The following is a 27,801-nucleotide window of genomic DNA, read 5'->3' on the forward strand; positions in this document are numbered from 1 at the left end:
AGCCAGGAAGGGAACTGGCCTTTGTAAACAGTCTCTCTCTATCCTTCTTGTAGGCCCCTTTCAAGTATTGGAAGGCTGCAATTAGGTCTCCTCAGAGCCTTGCCTTCTCCAGGCTGAACAACCCCAGCTCCAACCCCCTGATCATTTGCATGGCCCTCCTCTGGACCCAGTCCATCAGGTCCATGTCCTTCCTATATTTGAGGGCTCCAGAACTGGACACAGTACTCCAGGTGGGGTCTGACCAGAGCAGAGTAATGTGGCAGAATCACCTCTCTGGATCTGCTGGCAGTGCATCTTTTAATGCAGCCCAGGATGTGATTTGCCCTCAAGGCTGCAAGTGCACACTGCCTGCTCATGTCCAGCTTCTCATCCATTTGCATCCCCAAGGCCCTTTTCCACAGGGCTGCTTTCTATCACCTCATCCCATCCCCTAATCTGTACTGATAGTGAGGATTGTAGATACCCTTTCAAGGATATCTACAGATTCTACAAAAATTACCCAGATAAACCTAGTTTCAAGTTTTAGGACTTTCTGATAAATACCCACTGGATTTTTGATACAAAAGTTATTTGATTCTTAATTATATTTGGCATTTTTATTGAAGCATAGGAAAAAAATCACCTTCAAGGAAGGACAGAAGAGGTGGAGATTTAATCCACAAGATTTTTGAAACAACTTAAAAGAATCTTTAGAGTACTTCTACTTCAAAAGTTATATATATATATAAAATAACTTTTATATAAAAATCCTATACTGAAAGCTTCTGCATTTTGTGTAATTTTGATGAAAAATAAAATATATTTCTTAGCCAGACTTCAGTACTTTAATTTTGAGCATATGCAGAATCATCAGTGACTGTAGAAGGAGCAGTTAAAAATAATTTCTTAAGTTCAAGGAAGGACCAGCCAAATCATGCACTGTCTCATGCTTTGCTAAATGTTTTCTTTAGAGTCATTTAATACTGGCAATTAATGTAATTTTCTTCAGTGAAATAATTTCTTGTCAGTTAGATACTTCAAGTTTCACACCAATTTTGTACACATTTGCCTCATTTGTAAATTTATCATTCTGATAAACTTGCCAGTTTGTGGTTTAATTCTGGTATCATTATATTGCAATCAATGTGCAAAATATACATACTCGTTGAATGATCTATGCTTGGAAGCAGAAACCACATACCCCAATCAATGTGGTGCCAGTCTAAACTAGTTAATCTGACTATAACATGAGCTATTTATCTCATGCACAATACTGTTCTGAAATGAATGCACTAGTTTAAGGATAGAGATGTGTAGCTCTGCACGGTGCCACAATTTCCATCTAGACATGTCACCTTACTCAGTGTAGGCGTATAGTCATGTTCATATTCTAATGGAACAAGATCTGTAAAAAACAATCCATCCACCAAATAGCTAAGAAGCTGTTTTATTTCTGAAGTACAAAGCACAGAATCATGGAAGAAGAGAATGTTAGGTGTTGGAAGGAAACTCTGAAGATTATCTAGTCCAGTCCCCCTGCCAGAACAGGTGCATCTAGAGCAGGTTGTGTGGGAATGCATCCAGGCAGGTTTTGGATGACTCCAGATATGGAGACTCCACCATCTATATGGCCAGCTTGTTCCACTGCTCTGGCACCCTCAAAGTAAAGAAGTTTTTCCTCATGTTTAGATGGAACTTTCTACACACATCCTTGTTAATGTTTTTAATAGTTTCCATGAGTGCCATTGCTAATTCACTTTAAAACTATATTACTTTAAATAAAGATCCATTTCATTAAAGCTGATAATTACATGATTGCAAATCACATAATAATAACTGATATAAACAGATATATTCCTAAAGAAGATTCAAGTAAACCCACTATGCCATTGTGGAATTGTAGACCAGTTTTTATGTTATGTTTTATGTTATGTTTTCTTTTTTACCCTATGAATATGTATGGCAGTTTGTGCATGCACAAGACTTTGTAAAGTATATACAGTCAATGCAGTGATGCTTAATGAATTAGCAACATATCTCCTTCACAATGTTTTCACAGGTATCTCACAATATAGCTCTGGAGGCCTTTATGATCAAGCCATCTAGTTTCACAGGAATGACTTGCACTGCCTTTCAGAAAATATCTGCAAATTCTGACAAGTCAGTGGTGCATGATCTGGGAAGCTGGGAAGCAAATCGTCATCCTGATCAACATTTAAATTTCAAGTGCAACACTGGAAATCTGAATGGTTCCTTGGTGAATTCTTCTACCAGGGTAAGTCAGTACAATTGTGATTGTAACACCTATTTCAGTCTGTTTTCTGTAGTAGCTTTAAGCAGAATTCTGATGTGGAAAATGTTAGCAATGTAAGCTGGTTAATAATCTCAGCATGTAAGTGGCCTTAAACTGCTAGGTTTAGCATAATGTGTTGTGCTAAGAGATATTCTGATAACTTAATTAGACAAAATGCAGAAATGAAGTGTGCAAAAAGAAATGGGTTAATGTCTTGTTCATGTCTCTGGATCCAGTTCTGTGAACCTTTCTATGTGTAAGCAGTCTCCTTAAAGTACTTTGGAAATGTTTATCTTAGTGAGGTGCTCTCAGGAAATTTTATATTGCAAAACTGTAATTTTTTAAGGGAAATTACCTTTACATCCACTAAAGAATCTTACATTCTCTAACTTCTGAACTTTATACAGAGAGTGCTACACTGGAGTTTTTGAGTAGTAACTGAAGAACAACAATAATAAATAAGCCTTTTAATAGAATGCGCTGTTATTATCAAATAATAAAGTGGAACAATTAAATTTTGATCTAGCAGGAAATGGAATTTTGCATTTGGCTGAGCATGTTATTAAATTTTAGTATTGCAGAGTTGAATTTTTGTTATCCTTGAGCTGAATCTCAGTTTAATAGGCTTATTTCTTGAACTACTTAGTATGACAAAATGATACTTTTCCTGACAATATTACTAGTTCATTGAACTTTGAAAGTGTTTTGATTGAAGTTATTTTCTCTTTGGTGCATTTTAATCTTCCGTATGAACTACACAGGGATAAGGTAGTTTATTCTCTCAGGATCTTCTGGTTAAAAAGAAGTCATCTTAATAATGGAAGAATAGGTTAAATTTACTTTCTGCATTTGAGTTAATTTCTTCTGTGAACACTGTTAACATATCTGGCTATGGGTAAGAGAAAATTGTCTCTGAAAAGTTTGACATCCGTAAGAAGAAAACCAAATGTCAGAGATCTAAAAGAGACAAGATTTTTGCAAGAAGCAGTAACACTCTACAGTGTGTGGGAGGGTATTACCATTATGGAAATATACAAGAGATTACATTAATTTAAAAGTTTTCTTTATCAGCTTTATGGATTTATTTTGTATTCCTTCAGAAACAGTATCAACATTTCTAGTAAATCAGTGTCCTGAAAGTTTGATGGTCAAGCACTGGTGTCTCTCTCCTGTTACAAAGAATTCTACCGTGAATGCCAATTTCTCATCTCTCCCACTGGCATGCATGCATCAAATAGCCAGTTTGAATATCTGAAGCCTCTTTCTAAAGTGTTGGCAGAATGTCACAATGTAAAGATTACAGTAAAATCTTTCATAATATATTTTGAACCTAGCTGAATTTATACAGAGAAACTCTGACTACACAAAGAAAGAATCTTGAAGGAAGTAAACTTACTGCTGTGCATATCAATTTTGAAGTATGGGTTGTATGTCCTGACAAAAGTGACTTTATTGGGTGGGTCGGTAGTTATCGCTTGCATATGAATTTGTAAATGTTACAACAGCACAATACGGGAGATTATAGGTTCAGCTAAACATTAGATTCATGTCTTTAGGTTTTAATACGAAGACATACTCAGGTTTTAAATGTAATATGAATAAACAGACTGAATGAATTCCTTTAACTTCATGCTGAAAACCAAGATGTTTTAATTTGTTGTTGTTCTCCAAAACTTTCAAGTTAAGCACTCCTTAATTAATTCTGAATTGAGTTGCATTTTTTCATTGTTTAATAGAATGACATGTAGAAAATGGGATTTTTTTATCATTATCTGTTAGCAAAATTATTTCTATATTTGCTCAGTGTAGGCAAATTGTAAACATTGTACTTGACATAGTACTTGACTGTGCTATGTAAAGATCAGGAAAACAGAATTTGTGATGGAGGTGGGAGTTGCTTAATTTAGTTACCTATGTTTTAGTCGCTATATTTTAAAGTAATAGTTATTATGACTCTTTAGAACTTCATCATGCTGACATTATTATTCTTAGAATCTTCCTCTATTTAGCATAGGATTACTCATAAAGAAAAAAAAATAATGAAAATCACTAGCTACAAATTACAAATACAATTTAGTCCTAATAAAAATGTGAAAAGTTGTTCTTAAAAGGCATATTAAAATAGAATGTTTAAATATTTTTGTTCTAAAAAGGCTGTCCCTCTTCAAATCTATGATATTGTAAATCATCTACCTGCTAAGCTTAAACAAATGTTTATGCCCTTCATCTGTTTCTAAACAATTGCACTAATTAAGTGAATACTAATGAAGCAATTTGTGGGCAGTTTGACAGAAGACTGAAAAGACCACAAACTGTCTTAATAGTGTGATGAAAATTTTTGTAGTCTACCCATAGTGGAAATTCGTGGCAATGGTAGAAAACTGATACAAATTTAGTCAGTGGCTGTACATAATTTAAACTGGTCTGGTTGGCATGGGATAGAAAGCCTCCAACAGAGGAAGAAATGTTAAAAATGTAAATAAATAAGTTAAAAACCAGTAAAGATGAATAAACTGTGAAAACTAAGTAATTTAAATGGCTTTGAAAGAGATCCACCGTTCAGAGACCTTTAGGAGATAACTGTTAAAATATACCTGTATCTACTTACTGTTCAAACATGTGGTAGGTCCTTTAGGTACTAACAGTGTTTCCAAATACCCTAAGACAACATATTACTGCAGTTTGATAACACAAATTTGTATCTTTAAATCTAATTCTGACTCTGTAGCAAATAACTGATCTGAAAGGTTGAAAATAGTTGTTTATCACTGTTGCACAAAATTTCATTGCCATTCAGTATGAATCCAGTGTCTGGTTGCCATTTGATATTAGACCCGAAACATACTTTGAATCTAATCTCTATCCCAGACTCATCCTGTAAACTCTGTCTAGTGTGCATAGATAATCTGTTATACAGTTAACACTTCCTCTGACTCACAAAAATTACTTTAACATAAAATGAATTTTTAAACCTCTTGTACTTCGCAATCAAGTATGTAATTAATAATGGTTTGTAGATTGCAGTAGTCATGCTTGGACTTCAAGGAAAGTGTTTTATTAAAATAATTTACAGTTTCAGCTGCATTGGAAACACTTCTCAAATAATAAGTCTTTTTCTTCCTTTAATTATTCTTCTGACACAAATGAATTATCAAATAAAGTTCCAAAATTTCAGTGATCTATGTTCTCTCATTTAATCCATATTCTCCATGCACTCTGTTTAACTTTTTGATTTTATTTGTTTATCATATGCTCTGAGCCAGACTGACCTTTTGATTTGTCAGGTTGTATTACAGGTGATGTTTGTGCCATAAAATGTTAAAAGTCAAATTGGTACTGTGGTTCATACTAGACATGCTAACCATGGAAAAAAACCTTTAAAGTGCTTTGTCAAAATCCTGTGATTACTTGCTTATACCGCTTTAAGACATTACACAACTTTAGAAATACTCTTGTCTGAGATACTGGAAGACATACAATCAGTTTGGAAGGAAAGTGTTCTTCTAGTATAAAATAAATGTTGATTGTCACATCATACAAATAATGTATAAATAATAGCAAATGCATGTAAAATTTAACAGGAGTGCAGAAAAGTACTTAATGCAAAGATTTTCACCAAGTGACAAGGTATTTGGGGCAAGATAAAGCACAGAATTGAAAACCTAAATGGCAGTTGTGGAGGGGAGAGTTCCACTCTCATCTGTTTTTTCTTTCTCCATGTGTAGGTTGTCGGTACTGTCACAAAGGGATATCTTATCTGATGTAGATTTTTGAAGTTTATTATATGTTGTCTGATTTAGAATCTAACCAGGGATATAGTATCTATTCAATAATCTGAATAATTCCATTCACTATTTTTTTTCTATTTAAAAAAGATTTTTTTACACTTCTCTTTCATTCTTTGACCTAGTATCCAAGAAGTACAGAAAAGTAGTTTTCAGTATCTCTCCTATTACAGCCACTGAGTCCTTGTTTTAAAGTAAAATTTAAGCTAAGTTAAACTATTACAGTAGAAGTCAGGGAGGAATTTTCTATCAATTTAGTTGACAGCAGTGTGATATATAAACTAGTATTTTTGTGCAGGTGTTAGTTTGCTTGGAGGTGTGTTCAGTTTGTACACTGAATTCTAGCTTTGGACAAAAATGAAATATCTGGGTTTTCATTTGATTAGATGGGTTTCATTACAAAATCAGACAAGACAAACTGCCCCTCTTCTCTCTTCTTCCAGATTGCTCAAATGGCACTTCACATATTTATACTACTTGCTCCTCTTCCTTCTCAGATGATACTTTTATATGTCTATGAATACTGTGATATCTTCAACATTTATAGTTTGGTATTCCATGTTCAATATATCTTCTTTTCACTGCACATGCTTCCACGGTTTTCTATAGTGTGGATGGCTATCTTGCTCTTGCAGATTTTTCTAAAGGGAGAGAAAATGGAACGATGCCAAAATACTGTTTGTGCCTGTGTGACAACTGTCAGATACAGTTAGTATGCAGAAGGGCTTCTGTAGTAGGAAAAAACTATTATCTCACTTTTTTCTGTTTCATAGGTGCTTAGAATAAACTTTACGATGTGTAATTACAAGCTCATATCCTTTTTTTTTGTTTCCATTGTGCACTTTGCCACTTCAGTTTTAGCAGATAAACAAAAAAAAGCTTATTCTGCAAATAACATAAGCCTCCTGGAAATGTTTTCTGAGTTTGAATGTTTATCGTGTTAATGTTTCAGAAATACATATTATGGCTAAAACTTAAAGTCATTTAACCGCTGCTTCTTTTTTAATACCATGTACAGTTTGGAATTCTATCGTGTGTATGAAGAAGTAAAGAGAAACTTGAATAGCTTGAAGAATATTAATACAAGGACAAAAGAAAGGTGAAAATTGCAAACTTGTGTGTGATACAAAATTCTATTATTTCAACTCACACGTTCCTTCTTGCAAAACAAGCTTCTGTTATTGACAGACAAAACTCATATTGATTTTATGTTTGCTGTCGATATATATCTGAGTGATATAGCATCACTCTGTCATCCACAATAGTTGGGTAAAAGACTGTTCTGATTTTCTGCACCATTGCACTTGCTACAGAAAAAGAAGTTCTCTTTGGGATTTCCCAAAGGACATTGTAAGATTAGTTTCCTTGTTATAAACTATCAGGCTCCCTCATGTGCATTCTGCTGCTAAATAATAGTTTGTACACTAATAAAGATAAATCTCATAACAAAAGCACTTTGACAGTATAACAGTTAATACCACAGTACTTTAGTTATTAGAACATATTTTACATTAATGGTACAAAGGTAATAATAAACAGCAGAATGCTGACTACTAGTGAAATACCAAGTTCTGCATTGATGTTTGAGGAATTATAAATCACCGCTAATTTTCTTACTGCACTAATAATCAACTGTTTAAATTTCTTATAAAACTGAATATTTGAATATGGAAATGAGTGTTTTCAGCTCTTTTCTAAATTCTTCTTTCTAATGCCTAATATATTTTCACTGCACAAGATTGATGCCATCTAACAGAACATACTTCCACATCCTATTAATAATTTCTCAGAACCTTTTTCACTGCATGGTTGTTTAGCTAATTGATTGTTACTTATTTCTGCTGCTAGAGAAAGCACTTCCAATTTCCAATTTTAGTAACTGTTGAAGTGTGTTTAAAAGTTATTTTTGTTTTTCCAGAGATGGTTTGACTCTTGTTGGCTTATGTTGGGCCACACATAGTTTGATGATGGCAAAGAGTTCACCAAAACAGATTGTTTTGATGATTAGAAGGTTATGTGGGTGGATTTTTTTTTTTTCTGAATGTGAGTTATTTTTCTAGGAACTCTAATTGTTTCCTGGCTTTTCAGTCACTAGCTGTATGTGATAATCAGGGGGAAATGGCCAATGGAACAGAGGTGAGGAGGTTCCTTTTGGAGGATCCAAAGACTGCATGTGGCATAACGGTGCCCACTGAAAGGTACAGTCTCTTTCCTTACAAAAATGACTGAGTTGGCTGGAGGTCCTTTTAAGGATCAGATATGCTTAGGGGAAATGCAGCAGTATATGAGGTTATGTATCAAATCATTTGTTTAATTCTTTTTGGCTTTATGGATGTAGTGGAATTAGTTTGTGTGATTTTCTATGTGGTGGTTAGGAACTATAGTGACATTACAGATCTGGTGATGGGGGAAGAGGAAAGAGTAAGTTGTTTATTTGTTTGGTGGTGTTTTGGTTGTTGGTTTTTTTTAAAATCAAAGAAAACTGCATGAGAAGACTTGTGGTGGTAGGAGATCTGTCTGAGAGTGTAAATCTTTATTCTTATTTTGCCACTGTGGACTGTATATAATGCATTACATTTTTAAAATAGGTTGTAAAAGATCATAACTACTGTCCTGGTGGGCATCTCAGGAAGCTGTGTATACTATCTCTTGAGCCCATCTCATTGAGAAGGTGATTTGTAACTAAATGAATGTTGACATGCGGATTCATGTCTTATACTGGAAACTCTTCCTGCATTACTGATTTGTGTATGGTTGGCATAATATATATAAAATATATCAAGAAAAGGTTGTAAATTACTTGAACTGTTATTGAACTCTTATCAAACTGCAGTCCTGGAGGCTTTCTGCCACTAATTGTTATGCTGGTTTTTTTTTGTAAGTCTTGTGTTATTACTTATAAGAGATAAAAAAATAAAGTTGACCAATTGTTTTGGGTCAGAATAGGTTGGAGGCTATGAATTTTAGATAGACAAGATAACACTGGATTGTATTCTGTTGCTAAGTGTAGAGTAAAGCCCCTCAGATCGAAAGTCTGATGAACCAGAATTTAAAAACACAATGGCTAATTGAAGATGCACAGGTCATACAGTAGATGTAGCAGCTGTGTAGTGTATGCTTCACTGACCAGCATATGCTGCTACTCTAAGAGACAAAGAGTAAGAGTAAGACTTGACACTTAAAAAAAAAAAAAACACAACCACCAAACTCATTTCTCTGATATATTACACAAAGCCTCCTGTATTTTGTAAACTCACTTTGCTCAATACTGCATAAAGTATCTACAAGATTTGAAACTCCTACTGAATATAACCTAGAAACTACCACAGTACATCAGAGACACTATTGAAGTAGTACTGATCATTTAAATATGTGCATTCTTAATTTCCACATAAAATGGGATTACATATGCATTCCAAACTATTTTATTTACAGCTCCTGTTCACCAGAACAAGGTTTTTCTGTCTCAGTGGGCTTCCAGTCTACTTGATGGGTTTGGCACCTATATTTTAGTCCTTCCTTTTCAGAAATTTCATGTCTGATTTAAGTGATGTCTGTTAGTAAAAGTCTAATGGGAGCATATATCAGAATGCATGTAGTACCTTTGTGTGTTACTGTAGTATTAAATGCTTCTTACCCATAGAGTTTAGTGTAATTCTGTCAAATATCAAATCAAATGGCAAAGTCAAGCTTCAGCATTAAGCTTTCCTCACGTTACAATTGCTAGGAACTTTCAAAGAATTTCAGACTCACTGAGTACTTTTTGCTACAGTGGTTCTCAGTGTTGTCTTTTTTCTTGGTGATTCATTAAAATATGGAACATCACTCTAGACATAACTGAAAACTAACAGTGAATGTTAAAAACTATTGATATCTGACTACTGTAGTATTTGGACCATTGTGTAATCCCATTGGAATCACTGCATTGAAAAGGTATCTTTTCAGTATTTATTTTCCCTAATAATTTGTGAAATCCTGGGAATATATTACCCAGTTTGTTATGACTTAAATAAACAAAAGAAAACAAAAAAACCCCACCCAAATCTAAATTGACTAGGACACAACTCACAGTTTAAAACCTCCAAAGACTGTCTTTTTCTCTTAGCATTATGCTCAGGGATGCTTTAATATGTGCCAAACAAATCATCCAAGTAATATAATTCAGTAAGTACCGAGACACTTACCAGCATGAGCTGGTACTAAATTGCTCTTCCTAATAATCTGCTCCTCCTTAACAGATGGTAATGTATTTGTTCAGGCCTATGCTAGTAGTAGTGCTTATGTATTAGACATGCCCTGGCAATCCTACTTCTGCTAAAACACTATTAGCACTAGGAAGAGCAATATCTAGATGATGATGATTTTCTTTCCAACATGCCTTCTGTTTTCAGGAACATGTATTCACTTGATATGAGTTACCATGTATTTGCTGATTTTGCAGTATCCTTGAAAGTGGTACATTAGTAAAATTGGTTTGCCTTATATTTCAGTCCAAATAATTAACATTTTTAATAATTATTAGGACTTTAGAATAAGCTTCCTTTGAAATTAAACAGACACTCTGTAACTGAGCTATAGGTGGGAAAACAAACAAACAAAAAATTAAATATACCTTCTGTTGGCAAAATGTGCAGATGTGTCATGTGAAGTTGTTATATAACCTGAAGAACTAGGAAGGAGATGTTTATTCAGCTCACTGAACAAGTACTGGAGTGAGGTTCACAACTTTAGGACACTAAATTAAACATTATCAGTGCAAGAAGGGAACAGGCTACAGATTTTGCTTGCAGCTGTGGTGATATCTTCACACAACTATGAAAAATAAAAAACTTCTCTACCACCAGAGCTCTTTTTTATCTTATGTCATTAGCTTTGCTAATACATTCTCTTGTGCAGGTATGAAAGCCTACCACATTGGTTTGCAAAGAAATAGAGGTGCCAACTCCATTTTACTTAGTGGTTGAATGAGCTTGAGAGAACACAAGCCTATCTCCTCTGTAGGTTTCAATATGTATATATTGAAAAATGCATAAAATATGTTACAAAATAGTAAGTTTTGAGTTGCTGAAGAGTTTATATTTTTAGTGGCATTCCATGCACCATTTCTTCATTTGTAATCAGTTTAAGAGTTTTGTCTACATACAGACACTGGGGAAAATCAATCTGAATTATTTTTTTTAGTGTTTAAGTGAAACCCAAAGTAGGTACCCTTATCCAGAATCAAAGGAGATTTAATTCACTGTAGCTGAATTTAGTTTGGAAATTAATCAAGGCCACTAAGTTATGAAGAAAATTATCAACAGAAATATCAAAGTGCATTATATTTGCTTACTTTAAGACTTTTAATAACTACTTCTAATTTTTCTTGATCATCCCTTTCAGACATCCTTAAGACATACTCTCTCCCCATCTTCCCTAATATTTTCCTGTGGAGTCTAAGCGGCTCATTCTCTAATACTTCTGCCATGTAGGAGAACTTTTTTTGCTTAATCAGTCTTGAAAGCATAGGTATTTTTCCTCTCCCTCTTTCTCAGTCTTGCTTTGTGATTGCATCCTGGTTGAATGTTTTCATCTGTTAAGCCATGCAGGAGGACTGATGGACCTCTCATTATCCCAATAAGAAATAAGGTAGGTCATTTTAAGTGAAGAACTACATATTGAAAAATACTGCAGGCTTTTTATCCTGTGGCATCACCATAGCTCTAAAAACTGTGTTACTGCTCAAATGGACATTTGTGTAACACAACGTTCAGAAATTGCTGAGTAGGTTACAGAGTCTAAACACATGCTCGGGAGGATTTCATTTAATTGTTCATAACATCTTTGAGATGTCTGTATCAACAGTTTCATATTGGTACATAATAGTAGCTTTCTCAGCAATTAATTTTAGTCCCTTGCATTCTTCAATTTAAAATAAATTTTAAATTAAAAAATAATTCAAATGAAAAGAGAGAATAAATTATTCCATTTGTGCTTTTGTTTTAATGATCTATAAACAATGAAAACATGAAAATAAACTAAATAAAATTTACCAGAGCTATGTCACATAACAAGATTGTGCAGTCAACCCAGGCAGAGCATAGCATAAAATGTAATGAAAATACATATTGATTCCTTGAATTATAACAAGCACAGGAGTCTATAGAGCTGAATGAAGGAGAACTTATCCGTGAGGAGCTTCAGGTACATAAAAATTTCATAAAACTGCTGACATTGTGTGTCAAGATATCCCGCTGCTTTTGTCATCTTCTATCTGTTTATATTTTCTTATAAGCTCTAGCTACTTATTTTGTAGTACAAGCACATTATAACCCTTAAGCAGCAAGATAAATGCTCAAAGCTGATTCAGTTAGACTATTACTTGTTGGAAGAAATTCTTCTAGCATAATCACAGAAAGCTTTGCTAGCTATGTGTCTCTGTTTTGTAAAGAGGCATAAATCTCATACTGTTTGAAGGAAGTGCCTACATTTTCAGGTTCATCACACCCATCTGTATTCAGACAAACCTGTTGGAATTTGTTGTATTCCTACAGGCTATGAGACCTGTAAAATAGGAAGTGAATTACTGAATCCATCAAAGCTGTACCTGCTATCCAACCCATGGCAAAGTACAAGAGCATTACAGTAGTAACTCCAGCTTCGGTGACTGTTGCCATAGGATGGACAGGCCACCTTTCCTGACTGACTTCTGTAGATACAAATAAATGCATAGTAAGAGAAGAATCTTATGTGAAGGAGTTAACAATCCAAAGACCAGCTACTCTATCAAATCCATAGAATCAATAAGGTTGGAAGAGACCTCAAAGATCATCAGGTCCAACTGGTCACCCAAGACCTCATTACTACTAAATCATGGCACCAAGTGCCACATCCAATTCTATCTTGAACACCTCCAAGGATGGTGACTCCACCACCTCCCTGGGCAGCACATTCCATTGGCTAACAACTCTCTCTGTGAAGAACTTTCTCCTCACCTCATGCCTAAACTTCCCCATGTGCTCTGACATTGTCACAATGCAATCCTCTTTGTTTTTTAAATGTTACTTGACAATGTTTTAAAGAATTACTCTTTTTTAAAGAAGTAGTCTGTGGCTGTTTTATTACCATTGCCAAAGAATTCCTTAGAAATTAAATTGAGCCTTTGAAGATTTTGGCCATGGGGGATTGCTTATTGATTAAGCAAGGGTAGAATTAAGATAATCAGAACTATTTTCACTCGTTTCTCTTTCACTACTTTTTTAATCTCTTCAATTACTTTTTTTTTTTCTTTGTCTTTTCTTTTTTCCCCTCCATAGTCCAGTGGAGGACTATGAGGATGATTAAGGGTGCATGTGCCCTGTGAGAAGTGGCTGAAGGACCTGGGCCATTTTAGTGTGGAGAAAACTGAGAGGATTTAGTAAATGCTTATAAATATCTGAGGGCTGGGTGTCAAGAAGGAGGGGACAGGCTCTTCTCAGTTGCACCCTGTGATACGATAAGGGGCGATGCATATAAACTACAGCATAGGAGGTTCCACCTCAACATGAGGGGGAGCTTCACTGTGAGGGTCACAGAGCACTGGAACAGGCTCCCCAGAGAGGTTGTGGAGTCTCCTTCTCTGGAGACTTTCAAGACCCATCTGGATGCATTCCTGTGGAACCTGTGCTAGATTGTATGGTCCTGCTATGGCAGGGGGATTGGACTATGTTGTCTCCAGAGGTCCCTTCAAAACCCTACCATCCTGTGATCCTGTGAGTGCTGGGTGGCAATCTTAGGTGGAAAGGTCTATGTTATAAGGCTTTTCTGATATATTTCTTAATATATGGAGCCAGACTCTTCTCAGTGTTGTCTAGTGACAGGATAAGGGGCAGTGGAACACAGGAGATTCATCTTTCACAGGAGATTTATTATTCAGCTCTTTGCTTTTGTGTCACTGGTGGCTTAGTTGTGAAAGCACTAATTATTTTTCTTCAAATTAAAGACATTCAATTAATGATCATTAGACAAACTCCTTGGAGACCACATCAATACAAACTAGATAACTGGAAAAAGAATTATAAATTGTACACACTGAGCCATGTTCTTTCTATTGTTGAATTGTCATAGAATTTTTTACTCAACAAAGTTTTTGTATTATTTAAAGATGTGCAATATAAACCATGCAAAAATGGCTCAGCAACTGCTCCATTTACTTTTATAAATATCTAAATTATAATAACTCTTACCACTAACATAAGATAAGAGAAGCTGGGTAAAACTTTGCTCATTATATTTCAGGGTTTTTTAATAACAACATGCTTTGGTCCTAAATATACAAATCAATCAAAATAAAAGTGTTATTGTAATGAAATAGGATAAAAGACGTGCATATTCACTGTGCATGGTTTACTAGAAAATAATTGTGAAAGCTCTTCAGAGTCACTAAGAAGATCTGACCTACAGAGTACATAGATATACCTATTGTACAGTTATTGAAGAATATCTGTTATTCTACAGTCAGATGTCCCAAAGGTGTATTTTTAAAGAGTAGAATAGCTTTCTTTTTGTTATTTTGTAGTATGTTGGCCCTTCTGCAGGTTCTTTGATCTCTGATAATTTGTGAAAATTCAATATAGTTGTAGTAAGTCATATTAATCAGCGCCTGCATATTTTTCAGCTTCTCTTTGATAGAGGTTAGTTCATGTCAGGTAATAATTTTCATAGAGAGGTGATTCTGTCACTCTGCTCTGGTGAGACCTCACCTGGAGTACAGTGGGCAGCTCTGTGGCCTTCACTACAAGAAGGACATGGACCTGATGGAAAGGGTCCAGAGCAGGACCACAAAAATGGTCAGTGCTAGAGCACTACTCATATGAAGGCAGGCTGAGAGAGTTGGGGGTGTTCAGCTTGTAAAAGAGAGGGCTTCAAGAAGGCCTTACAGCATCCTTCAAGTACCTGAAGGGGGACTACAAGAAATCTGGGGAGGGATTATTTACAAAGGTATGTAGCACAGGGGTAATGCTTTTAAACTATAGAAGGGTAAATTTAGATTGGACCTTAGGAAGACCTTTTTTACTATGATGGTGGTGGAACACTGGAATAGATTGTCCAGAGGTGTGGTGGAGGCCATACTGCTGGAGATTTTCAATGCCAGGCTTGATGAGACTTTGAACAGCCTGATCTGGTTGGGGATGTCCCTGCTTACTGAACAGGGGTTGGACTAGGTGACCTTTAAAGGTCCCCTTCCAGCCCAATGCATTCTGTGATTCTCCCTCAAAGCCTCAGTATTGCTTTAAATATCTCATTTCTTATAAAACTGAGGGTATTTACCACTGTTTCTTGTCTGTAGGAATATCTAGCTTTCTATATTGAGAATCAATCAGCTTAGGTGTGAGTGGGCCTATCATTGTGAAATTGTTTACATCCATATATGCTTTGGGCTTGTCTGATGTGAGATGGCTGTTTTTAAGACTATTTACAGAAAATTAGTCTGCAGTCACAGAGAATAGGAGTTGAAAGTATTAAAACACTGCAGTAGTTAGCCTATAAAGATGCATCAAAAATGTTAGTTTTGAAAGGGGTGAACAATTGGTATGCAAATAAAATCAAACTCTGTTTGCAGCAAAAAAAGCATCTGAATTTGTCTTAGTTTTTATTGTAAATTATTTCCTTTCTGTTGTAGTTGGCATAGATTTGATGTGAAATATTTATATAATGCACATTGTAGTATGCCCTACCTACTTTCACATGGTGAGCAGCTAATGATCTCATAGAGCAGGAAATTTTATTGATGCTTTTTTCCCACATGTTTAGATTAGTTGCATGTCTTTTGAAAGCTTGAAACAAATTCAGTTTTAATGCTCTGTGGTTTGCCATTATATGTAAAAAAATGGTAAGAAACATTGAGATAAGAGAAGGAGGAATAAGCAGTTACTTATCTGTCTTACTGTATTAGAATTCAAACTTCTGTCTTAATTGAGAAAAAAAACAAACCCATAATTAGTTCCTTTTAACAAAATCTATTTGATGTGAAAGTCTGAGGGTACAAATGAGTTATGAATTTTGGGGTCACTTTTTTCTAAATGCTTCAATGCACAGGCAGTGTTTTTCTCAGCATCTGATGGCAGCATGTTTTTACTTGTCAGGCAGTCAGGGGAAAAAAATGTAAAAAGAGATGTCATTTAGTCTCCCTCTAAGAGCAGCAGACTTGCAGACATTACCAGTGACAATGTAGGGACTGGAAACTGAATAAAGTGTTTGTCTACCTCCAGTAATGCTAAGCATTTGTGGCATGATTTAGATGTTTGTTATAGAATGTATATACATATGTATGTATGTGTGCATGTGAGAGAGAGAATGTTGGAGAAAAGCCTCTTCCAGGGATTTAAGTTAAATCTTATTAGTTTTGTACCCAGTGGTGAAAATATTGAGCCCAAATGGCCTCACTAGTTCTATTGCATTCCTTTTCAGCACAGGCAACCTTACTGGTAAATTGTTTTGTGGGTTGTGTTCAACAAAACAGATTAGTGAAGGGCTGCTCTACATCTTTCGAGTCATCCACACTTGGCCAACAGAAAAACTCGATAGAAGTTTATCCTAACTTAAATCTGCTTTAATTTTGGATTTTGTTCATCTAATTTTAGTCTGGTTAGAATGGCTTTGTGTTTTTATTGGTAGCTGGTTTTGTTGGGTTTTTGTTTATTTTTAAAGTCATGGATACACTCTAGCAGGTAGTTGCAGGCCATTCTCTTCTTTCCATGTTTGAATTTCCATATTATCTATCCTTCTGACTAACTAGTAAAATTTTTCATCAGTTCTGAAATAAACAGTTGGGTACTTTCATTTTGGTATTTAATGTCTTCCAGAACGGTGTAGATAATCTTTCTTGATGGTGAACCCATTTGGGCTCGTGTGCCACCCTTGTAACACTTCTCAGGCCATCACTGGGGTGAGTCTTCCAACGCTTTAATTTTGTTTTCTGGCTTCCTATTCCTTTTACTGGTCACAACCCACACTGTAGAACTGTTTCCTTTAAGAGGCAACTGTTCAGAAGTGCCAGGTATTCTTACTCCTTGTGCACTTCTTCATCTGTTCTTGCTGTTATCTTGAAGTATTATGGAGGGACTGATGAATCTCCTCCCAAACCCCTTCTTTGTTACCTCTATTCCTCTAAGCAGAAGCCATCTTCTTTGATTGTGGTATTTTGTGAATTTTGAGGTGTTGGATAGCATTTTCAAGAACAAAACCCACCCCATGTGACATAAAATAGCCAGCTTTGTTGAACTGTTGGAAGCTGAATAGCAGTCGCACCAAAGGAACAGTCTGGACAATATGATCACATATATAGTAGAATTTATGGCCTTAATCTCTTCCTGATGAATCTGATTCAAAAATTAAAATACTAGCTCTAATACTAGCCGACTTTTCTTCCATGTTTTTATAAGTCACAGACACAATGAAGTAAGATTGTTTTGCTTACCTCTCAGTAGAGACAAAAGAAAGTATTAGAGAGGATTTCTTTCAGTCTGTATCATTTAGAAGCAAACTTGAGTGGATGGCTGCTGCCTTTTTTCTTTCCTTTTTCTTTTTTAAAGTTACTGCTGCATTATCCATCATTAGTGACCTGTCAGACACCTGAACTAAATTGTTCTCTTTTTTTTGGTCAGGAAAATGTAGTGTAATTTTTCAAGTCTCATAATAGTCTCAGATTATAATGACTTGGAAGAGATTGTGTTTGCCTATAGTTACCTTTTTAGACATTGAAAAAAGTTATTTATGTTGTTACATTTGAGATGTTTGTCACAACTGAAGTCTTAGAAAGTAAAATTTTGAAATTTTTCTTCTCTTTTGACAAATGTAAGTCTTGATGCCTGTTCTTAAAACAAACAAACAAAAAAAAAACCACTACAAAAAACATTCATTTCAGGGATCTGAATTTGGGCATAGAAACACCACATCTGAACCTCTTGCAATGTAAGTATCAGAAAATCTTTTGGAAACCCAGTTTTCAGGAACATGGTATATTTTTCTTTAGAAAAATGTTCTTCTCAAGTTTTTAATCAGAAGTCAAACCCTTCAAAACACTTCAGAATATCTTTAGTTTCTGACTGTTGACTCCTGCTTCCTAATTTATCTGTCTGTAGTGAAATCCCTATAGGCTAAGACCATCTGGTCCTTCAGTTTATTTAACTGTTTCTCAGCTTTTCTGAGCCTTGAATTAAAACTGTCAGGCTCAAGGTTTATAACCATAATGATTTCTCAGACATCATTAATTTTAATGTTTCCAGGATCTGCTCCATTTTTTGCTCTTAATCTCCCAAGGAGTAAGAGCTTTCTTTCTTGTAGCATGTGCTTTTAAAGTGGATTAAAATGAAATTAGGTAAGTAGGGGGGAATCACTGAGTTGCAATCCAAACCTTTATCACAGTTATTTTAAATTCTATAAAATAGCTGTTCTTGCTTTCATTTAACCTTCCATTAAACCTAGAAATCTATTTTGCCAGTGGGCAAATCTCTTCTAATGTAGGTGGTGATTATACATAGTAAGTGAACAAGCAACAGAACATTAATTATTAACACATTATGTAAGAGTTAACCAGTTAGTCTCAGAATACCTCTAGGAGGCCAAGAAGTATTATTTATCCTTGGTTGTTCTTGTGTTCTGTAGGTTTTTTGTTTGTTTGTTTTTATGAAGCCTGTTTGATATGAAAAGAAGTGACTGAAGTATTCAAGGGTTCAAGGGCTTTCCAATCAAGACTAAGTGAGAAACTCAAGCAGAAAGGGCATTTTTCTTCCCTTCCTTCCTATTTCTCTGGTACTAAGACCAAGCCAAATGAGTTTCTTTCAAATTTGAAAGAATGATGAGAATTATCAGAGGTTATAGAAATACAAGAAATTTAACAAAAATATAAGCAGATTAAAGCATTTTATATAGTCATTGTAGACCTTATAAATAACATTGTTTTTAACTCAGTACAGACACTGATTTATAAATGCTTCTGTTATCTTTTGCCTCTCTTCTATGGGAATTGAATATTTAGTATACATTTGGTTCAACTTGCACATCTTTTGTTCTGCTTGTAGAACTAGTTGCCATTTACTGTCCCAGTGAAAGGAAGTGAAATCTTAAATGGTTTTATGGATCTTTTATGATATATATTGTATGTAACTCTTGTCATTGATTTCTTAATAGATCTTAATAGTTCACTAAAAAAAATAATACTTTGGGGATGATTATCACTGCATAAATCCAGAAGTTTAATATTGATATAGACATGAAGGATGAAAAAATATATATTATATATATTGATCATGACTCTGTGGTGGTTATTTTAAATGCCTAGAGCAAGAACTTTTATGGTATAGCAGATAAATCACAAAAATGTCTAGGGATCTGTGGTGGTTTACTTGCATTCTTGTTTTAAGAGACAGGAACCTTGAATAACCTTTTAGTAAGTGAGATTGTACCATATGATAAAGTACTCCAGAAAAAAGCTACCCCATAATGTGAACCATGGGTCACATAATCTAGTCTTCAGGCCGTATTTTTGCATTTGAAATTTCCATCACAGCTTGATTTCTGTTTTTGTGGCCTATAACATATTTATTCAGAGTCTGAACAAAATTTCAAGTGAACAAGGGCCTACCAAACCTAAGTTATGGATTCTTTATAAGGATTTCTCTACTTTTTCACATGGTAGACTTGCAGGTCTTTTGGGTCACTCTCCCCATCTCAAGTGTCCCAGAAATCTCAAACAAAGTTATGAGGTTTTGTTAAAACCTAGAAGCTCATCTAAACTAGGGCAGCTATATTTCATTTTTTAAAATGGTTTACCTGATGAAATATATGCTCAACTGTATTTCACACTTTAATGATTTCAGAAGTTATTTGCCTTGAAGAGGGTAGCAGACTCACAATTATGAATCTTTTAATTTATATAAAAGAGAGTTTTAAGGAATATTCAATACTTGTTTTAAGACAATATCTCTCTCTAAGTGGAGGAAGTGTTAGGATTTTAAAATCCCATAGTATCTACTAGTTGGTGCTATCATCATAGCCAATCTCACTGCTTAGGAAATTCAGGACCACTCTCATTATTTAGTCAAGATAAACTTGGCCTGCTCATTCACAGTGTAGAAATGTGCTCTCTCCCACAGTGTCAGATGGGAAGGTTACAGGAGTAGTTTTTGATGTAGTCACTATTAGAAAGAAAATTCTTGGCCTATAATATCTTCCTTTCTCATGCTAAAAATTGGTGAGGGCTAATATAGGAGAGCCAGCTATTCCAAGTACAACTCAGCCTTTATTATAAATGTGCGGCTGGTTTTTCAGAATCATGCCCCACTGCTAGATACTACCATATCTCTGCGTTTGTGACTTAGTGTCACCAGGATGTGACCTGTGTATGGCAGTAGAGAAGTTCCCTTTTGATTTGAGAAGTTGATTTTACAACACAATGGCTGTTTCACTGCCTGTACAACAAACAACACAAAATGCTTTCAACATCTGAGCTTTGTTTCATCACAGTTGTTGAAAATGATCAGGACAGGAGCTCAAGTATAAGAAAGACCTTCCCTTTAAAATCATATGTTTGTACAATGGACACATAGTTGCTGCATTTCTCTTACTGCCCTGAAAACTATTCTGTTCTGAAGATTATTCTGTTTTAGGTGTCCAGGAATGTTCAACACAGTCAAATTCTATAACTAGTCTAGAAAAGATCTGGTATCACATCTATTGGAAAAGAAAATTAGAGAAGTCTCTGCAATGGGACAAGGTGGGTAGAGCAGGAGCAATCCATTACCATAAAGAGAAACAGGTGAAAATGGGAAGGACTGACAAGTATTTCTAGTTGCATTATATTGTTTTAGCCTTGTTAGTAATATTCTGCATGTCTTTTCTGTCTTATGATGAGGAGTCTACCTCAGGTTTAACAAATACAACCACATTCATTGAACCTTATTTTTAAGCTTTCTTTGACCATGAACAGATGAATTAATTAACCATTTAATCTTCAGTAACAAATTTAGTAGCAAAGTAGGCCTCCTCTATTTCTTGCTGAGTACAGCTCATCACTGTTGTAAGTAACATGTACAGATTGGAAAAATACATCTTAAAGGCTGCTATTTGTCCAGAATGTAAAACATAAACCTGTACATAAAAGAATATTGTAGTTAAGGCTTATTAAAGAAGACAAACTTATGACATCTTTAATGTCAGCTTGGCACACCTGTGCTTACATAGTTTTATTACCACATTTAATCTGAAATACTGTGATATTCTTTGGGATACTGGCAATTTTTTCCTTATTTAGAACCATTAACAATTTTCAAGAAATAAATTCTTCTTCAAGCTGTATGTTGCTTTGTGATATACAATCAGTTGTAACAATCTCTTCTTAGTTCCATGTGAAGCGCTCTTTATGACCTTCCTACAAGCACCTGTTGTCTTTGTTATGCTGTTTAAGCATAATTAATAGCACTTTGCTAGTGGCAAGGGCTGAATGCTAATTTGTCATGGAAAGCTTAATAGAAGGGTTTTGCAATCCTTGTACTTTAACCTGAGTGCTACTGTAGCAGTACATTAATGTTTTGAAGATATAAACCAGCATGGAATCCTACCTTGCCAGATATCATGAAAATACATGAAAATAAGGTCATTTGGTCTAGCAATTTTTAATTGAAATGGTTTATGTTAAAACATCAATAGAATATGTAGAATTTCTTGTGTAAGATACTGTTTCATTGCAGATTTTTTCAACTCACAGCTGTAACTGTTATATATTATCAATGGTGTTAATCAATTTATATATGGTGAAGTTCAATCCAAAAAGACTAAAACTATGATTGCTACACTTACACTACATAGATAGAGGTTTATTCTGGTTTTGATTCCTAATTCAGATTGTTCCCATATCAGTTTCAGAACACTTTTAGTCTAAAATGTAGGCCAGTTTTGAAACTCTGGACAGGCACATGTATGAGTGATCAGTGTAGTAGTATGTTTCACCTCTAATATGTATTTCAAGCAGAGCTGAGTCTGCACGTAATTACCTCAGTTGGTTCAGCTGATTGCTGAGCTTTGGGACAAAGTAGTATTTCAGGAATTTGACCCATCCTTCCCAGAAAGGAAGAAAAAACATTCTCAGCTTTTCCAAAATCTGTCTATAGCCTTTCTGATGGCGTGATGAGAGACCAGGTAGATGACGGTGAATTGTATAAACCACATGCATGGCCTAGGTTGTGACCAGCCACCCTCAAATGGGGTTGTTGTTGGGATGTCCCTTTAGCTAGGAATTTTCCTTGCTTTTCTACCTTGAATATATACCCATAGACAAAACCTAGGTCTCAGGTTTACTAGTATTCTTCTGCCTCTTCACGCATTGTCAAATGATTGTTCAGGTACTAAAATCAAAATCTCAGTAGAGTTTTAAATTAAGGATTAGAACATAGCTGTAAATTAACAGGAATGTGATTATCTACAGCTATGCAAAGACTGAAAATGAACACTGATTGCTGGAATGACTGGATAGATACTTCTCTGTTTACAGTTAGTAACTAGATGCCGCTTGGAGATTATTTGTCTGGTTTTCTCATTTATAGGTGATAAATTATTTCTAGAATGTAAAATAGGCCTTACCTTCTTCAATATTAGGATATATTTAGTGTGATGCCATTGAATGCCTTTGAAGGATATTTTACCACAAGAGAGACCCATTTGCCTATGCCTTTTAGAAAAATGCAAATCTACAAATCTTAGGCTGCTAGACTGTTAATATGACAAAATGCATTATTATAAATAAGATTGACAGAGTTAACTTGATTCTCCCATGTTAAGCCTTATTAGCCACTCTATCTCAATATTACAGACCTAATTAGCTGGAATCATAGTTACATCACCTTCAATGGTGAGGATAATTGATGTGAGCTGAAGCAAGTCTAATAGGCTTGACCTTCAGTTAGTTATGTGAATGGTTAATAACTTATATGTGTACTATATTTACCATCTCATTGAAGGTTCAGACTGTTCAAGTCTCCAAAAAAGCTGCTGCAGAAGTCAATGATGAGGAAGTCAAGTGCAGACATGCACACACTTGGAATGTAGCTAAAAGCTGAACTTTTTTTCTGGACTTTGAACACCTGTGTAAAAATGCTACTGACTAGATCATGTGTCTAGGGAAGGAAATACTAATCAAAGCAGTGACAGGTTACTGCTTTGTGCAGTTTTGTGTTTAATGTCATAGTCTAAATATACCAACATTAATCATCTTCATGAAATTACCTGCTAGTTCCTTTGCTTTTTTTGCATGTGGTTTTCATATTCACGTTTCCCTTAGAAATGACATAACAGATATAGTGTTTTGATCTACATCCTTGCCTCAATACAGTCCAGAGCACCATAATGATGCCTGCCACCTACAAACACACCTGTGTGCCACAGCCATTGTATGACCCTGTTTTTCTGGGCAGTGTAGATGGCTAAACAGCCTGAAGTGAAAACAGCCTCAGCTCTGTCATAACAGAATATCCTCCTCCTGGTCCCAGAAGGTCTTAACAAGTCCCAGCCTATGCATATGCTGTGGCAGCAAGTAGGCTGCCTAAGTGGCCTGGCCTGTGCTCATTTATTTGTGTAGGATATAGGCCATGAATTCCTAAGGGCTTTGTAAAGATATGGTGTTTAATTTGTATAAATATAATTTTAACTAATTGATGCTGAATCTAGGATACATGGTAAAGGACTAATAACATGGAAATGACCCAGACTAAAAATTAATCAATTTCTTGTGCAGTCTTTGGCAGTGGGTAAAAGCAAGTGTTTAGGGAGGGGTGTCAGAAAAGGGCTAGCCTGAAGAGTGCCTCAGAACATTTCTTCATCCTCCACCAGTCTGCAACTTTTTTTCTTGTGCAAACTTGACTAGAAAAATATCTTATAATCACAGTATCACAGTATAACTTAGGTTGGAAAGGACCTCGAGGATCATCGAGTCCAACCTATCAACACAGACCCCATGACTAGACCATGGCACCAAGTGCCACGTCCAATCTCCTCTTGAACGCCTCCAGGGTCGATGACTCAACCACCTCCCCGGGCAACCTGTTCCAATGACGAATGACTCTCTCTGTGAAGAACTTCCTCCTCACCTCGAGTCTAAACCTCCCCTGGCACAGCTTGAGACTGTGTCCCCTTGTTCTGGTGCTGGTTGCCTGGGAGAAGAGGCCAACCCCTTCCTGGCTACAACCACCTTTCAGGTAGTTGTAGAGGGCAATGAGGTCACCCCTGAGCCTCCTCTTCTCCAGGCTAAACAACCCCAGCTCCCTCAGCCTCTCCCCATAGGGCTTGTGTTCAAGGCCTCTCCCCAGCCTTGTTGCCCTTCTCTGGACACATTCAAGTATTTCGATGTCCTTCTTAAACTGAGGAGCCCAGAACTGGACACAGTACTCAAATGTGTAATAATAATAATAATGATAATAATGATAATAATAATAATAATAATAATAATAATAATAATAATAATAATAATAATAATAATAATAATAATAATAATAATAATAATAATAATAATTAATAATAATAATGTGTTATTATTTTCTTTTTAGAGAAACAGGCAGAATTGTGACTTAGGATAAACTATATTTTAAGCCTCATGCGAAGCATGGATTTGGTCTGTGACTGTCAGGCATACTGATGTACATTATTTACTAATAACAGCTCAGCTAAGAAATACAGTAGAGCACTGGACTCCAGTAAAAGTCAGGTGCTGAATCTGTAATAATGTTTTTGTTTCAGGCTCTGAAGGTTTTGTTCTGGTAGGCCCAGATGTATTCCTTTTAGGTGAATGCCTTTTGTATGTATTTGTAAATAGAATTCCCATTTAAACTTCCAATCTAGTGTGGAGCATTTATTATTTTACTCCTTACAAGGGGTAAAATATCTTTTCTGCCCTTTTGCCCTGGGCAGCTCCTGGCTCAAAACTAGGACAATAAGAACCTTTCTCTTGATAGAAAATGATGAGATTTCTGGAAAAACTTACTGTTAATAATGAAAATTGCAACACTTTCAGTCATGACCAGTGAATAATCTGCCAAAACAGTATAATAGCTAGTGTTCAGCATCTTGTATGATCTGATGCACTTGGCTGAAAGGCCTGATATACATTGCACTGCTTGTAAATTGCCACGACACAATTATGTCAAAGGAGCTCCCTCTCATATATATCCTTCCTTTTTCATATTTTAGGACCTAAGGAAAGCTTCCTGTTTTGATAAATGAATTTAATAATATCACAAAAATATTAATTAATAAATTATTGATAATTGTGCAATTCTTTTAGGCTCCTAGAAATTACTATTTAACATGAGTACCTAAAAATAATCTTTCAAATTCAAATCTCTCAAAATAGCTGCACTAGCTTTAAAGTTACTTAGCTTACTGTCTAATACAATGTATGGTAAATATTCAGTGACACACTGTTTCCTAAGAACTGTAAAAATTATCTTTATATTGCTTTTACTGTAACACTCCTGAGAGTTTTATCCTACAGCTTTTTAATATATATGTACGCACACACATATTTATATATATATATATATGTAAGTATGATAATAGCAAAAGTACAAAATACTATGTTTAATTTTGACTGTTCGCAGATATGTTCCTGAACAGCTCCAGGTCTGCTATCATGGTCTGTTGTAGGGGAAAATTGTCACTTATTCCACTGATATTTCATTACAGTTTGTTGGCAGATAAGATGAGGTCTCACTCTTTTGGATAATCTGACTGATTTTATCTAGGTAATATTTTAGGAATACTTGAAAATTTCACCAGAGCTCTCTTTCAGTATATTAGGAACTCAAAAACATATTTGCATTAGTATTTGCTATTTTGGGAAATTAATTTTGATGCTATGTGGAAGCATCATGTAAACACACTTCAGGTTCAAGCATCAGTGATTTTCAGTTCCTGGAACCATTAGTGTAGTTTCACTGGTTGTGTAGAACAATTTAGAAACTTTATTTTTATTGGTTGGTATACAGTATCTATGAATTTATTTTTCGTAGTACTTTTGTAATAGATCTTGTAGTCAGCATATTCTCAGAGATTCATGGTCCACACATTGAAATCTGTTGACTAAATAGAATTGACATAATTCATCAGCTAACCAGGCAGTGAAATAGGTTGTTGGCATTTTGCCTATGAGGAAAGCACAGAGAGGGAAGAGGCAAAATCAGCTCTCTTCATGTATTATTTCTCTTGGACTAGCAGCTCCAATACAGATATGTGTGTGCGTGTGTATGTAGTATGTTTTTGTTGTTCTTGTTTGGGTTTTTTTCATAAAACCCATCAGCATTTGTAAGCTTTTCATACATTCAGGTGGAGTGCTTTTGCTTCTCTAGCTTACCTTTTATGAAACTAACATTTTGTGTCAAATAGATTTGCTTGAATATATTGTAAGACCCAACTGCTTTTCTATTAAAATGAACTAATCTCTTCATATCCTTTTATAAATTTGTTTTAAAAGCAGCTACAAAATAAGGCATTTCACTCTAGTAGGCCATAAGTTGTATATATTGATTTACAATACTCTGACAATGGTTTTCTACATCGTGAAAGAGTAAGTGTCCCAGTAAACAATATATAAAACTCTTAACAAAAGATTGTTACTAGAAATTGTGCTCTGTGTAGCATTAGGTCCTTAGTCTTCTCTGACTATAATTTTCTGAATCTTCAAATATTTAAAAGGAAAAAAAAAAACCCCAAACCAAACAGCAACAACAAACCACCAATAAAAGAAAACCCAAGAAAGTGCACCAAACCAAATCTGCAAGTAGTTAGTTGTATATCATTCATTGTTTAATGAGTAAGTACTTCAGCTATTTGACTGAAATGTGTATTTTGATACTGGAAGTCTGTAATTATTCATAATGTTGTCTTCCATTCTGTTACAATGATATATCCTAAACCTCAAGTGTCCCACATAGAGAAAGCTGCTAACAAAAGACATCCATAAGTGGCAAAAAATAGTCTCCTGATAATGTTGATATTTATTTCATTTGCTTGAGAAGGTAACATGATAATTTTTTTTGAAAAAAGGGAAAAATAAAAAAACTACAATGACCTATGTTTTGATTTTCTGTGCTAGCAAGTATTTTCTGGTTTGTGTTTTATTATGACAGGTAAATTTTCATTCTGTCTATCTCTTTTTAAAAAGAAATGCCAAAGAATTAATGATGTTAGATTATTCAGCTATGTTCCGCTTGATCACACCACTGTATCTTAATATTTTACTTCCACAGAATTTATTAATAATTTGTTCTTTCAAGAACAGATGCAAAATAGGTTTCAGTGTTGCCATAGAATCAATAGATTACCTTAAAGTCTTATGCAGTAAATAACACTGCTGCATTTAGACATAATCAGTAACATTTCAAAAGAAATGTCTAGGTTTTCTCTTTGCATGAGTCAGGGGTTTGGAACACAAGCCCTATGAGGAGAGGCTGAGGGAGCTGGGTTGCTTAGCCTGGAGAAGAAGAGACTCAGGGGTGACCTTATTGCTCTCTACAACTACTTTAAGGGAGGTTGTGGACAGGTGGATGTTGGTCTCTTCTCCCAGGCAGCCAGCACCAGAACAAGAGGACACAGTTTCAGGCTGTGCCAGGGGAGGTTTAGGCTGGATGTTAGGAAGAAGTTCTTCACAGAAAGAGTGATCTGCCATTGGAATGGGCTGCCTGGGGAGGTGGTAGAGTCACCATCACTGGAGGTGTTCAGGAGGAGACTTGATAGGGTGCT

The 27,801-nt window shown here is 35.3% G+C and overlaps 1 protein-coding gene across 3 annotated transcripts in view; it reads left to right on the forward strand.

The window, feature by feature from the left end:
• The window catches only part of LOC137441799 (adhesion G protein-coupled receptor A3-like), a 257,730-nt gene that overhangs the window by 148,735 nt on the left and 81,194 nt on the right, over nt 1–27,801 (forward strand). For 2 of the 3 annotated variants that reach the window (XM_068139605.1, XM_068139607.1), the window contains one exon: nt 2,039–2,254. In XM_068139605.1, the coding sequence (XP_067995706.1) occupies nt 2,039–2,254 (216 nt within the window). The remainder of the gene's footprint in view (nt 1–2,038; nt 2,255–27,801) is intronic. The other variant, XM_068139606.1, reaches the window with a different exon arrangement.

This window comes from Melanerpes formicivorus, unplaced genomic scaffold (assembly GCF_026170545.1).
Source record: "Melanerpes formicivorus ecotype bairdi unplaced genomic scaffold, bMelFor1.0.p_v2 SCAF_6, whole genome shotgun sequence".
Classification (NCBI taxonomy): domain Eukaryota; kingdom Metazoa; phylum Chordata; class Aves; order Piciformes; family Picidae; genus Melanerpes; species Melanerpes formicivorus.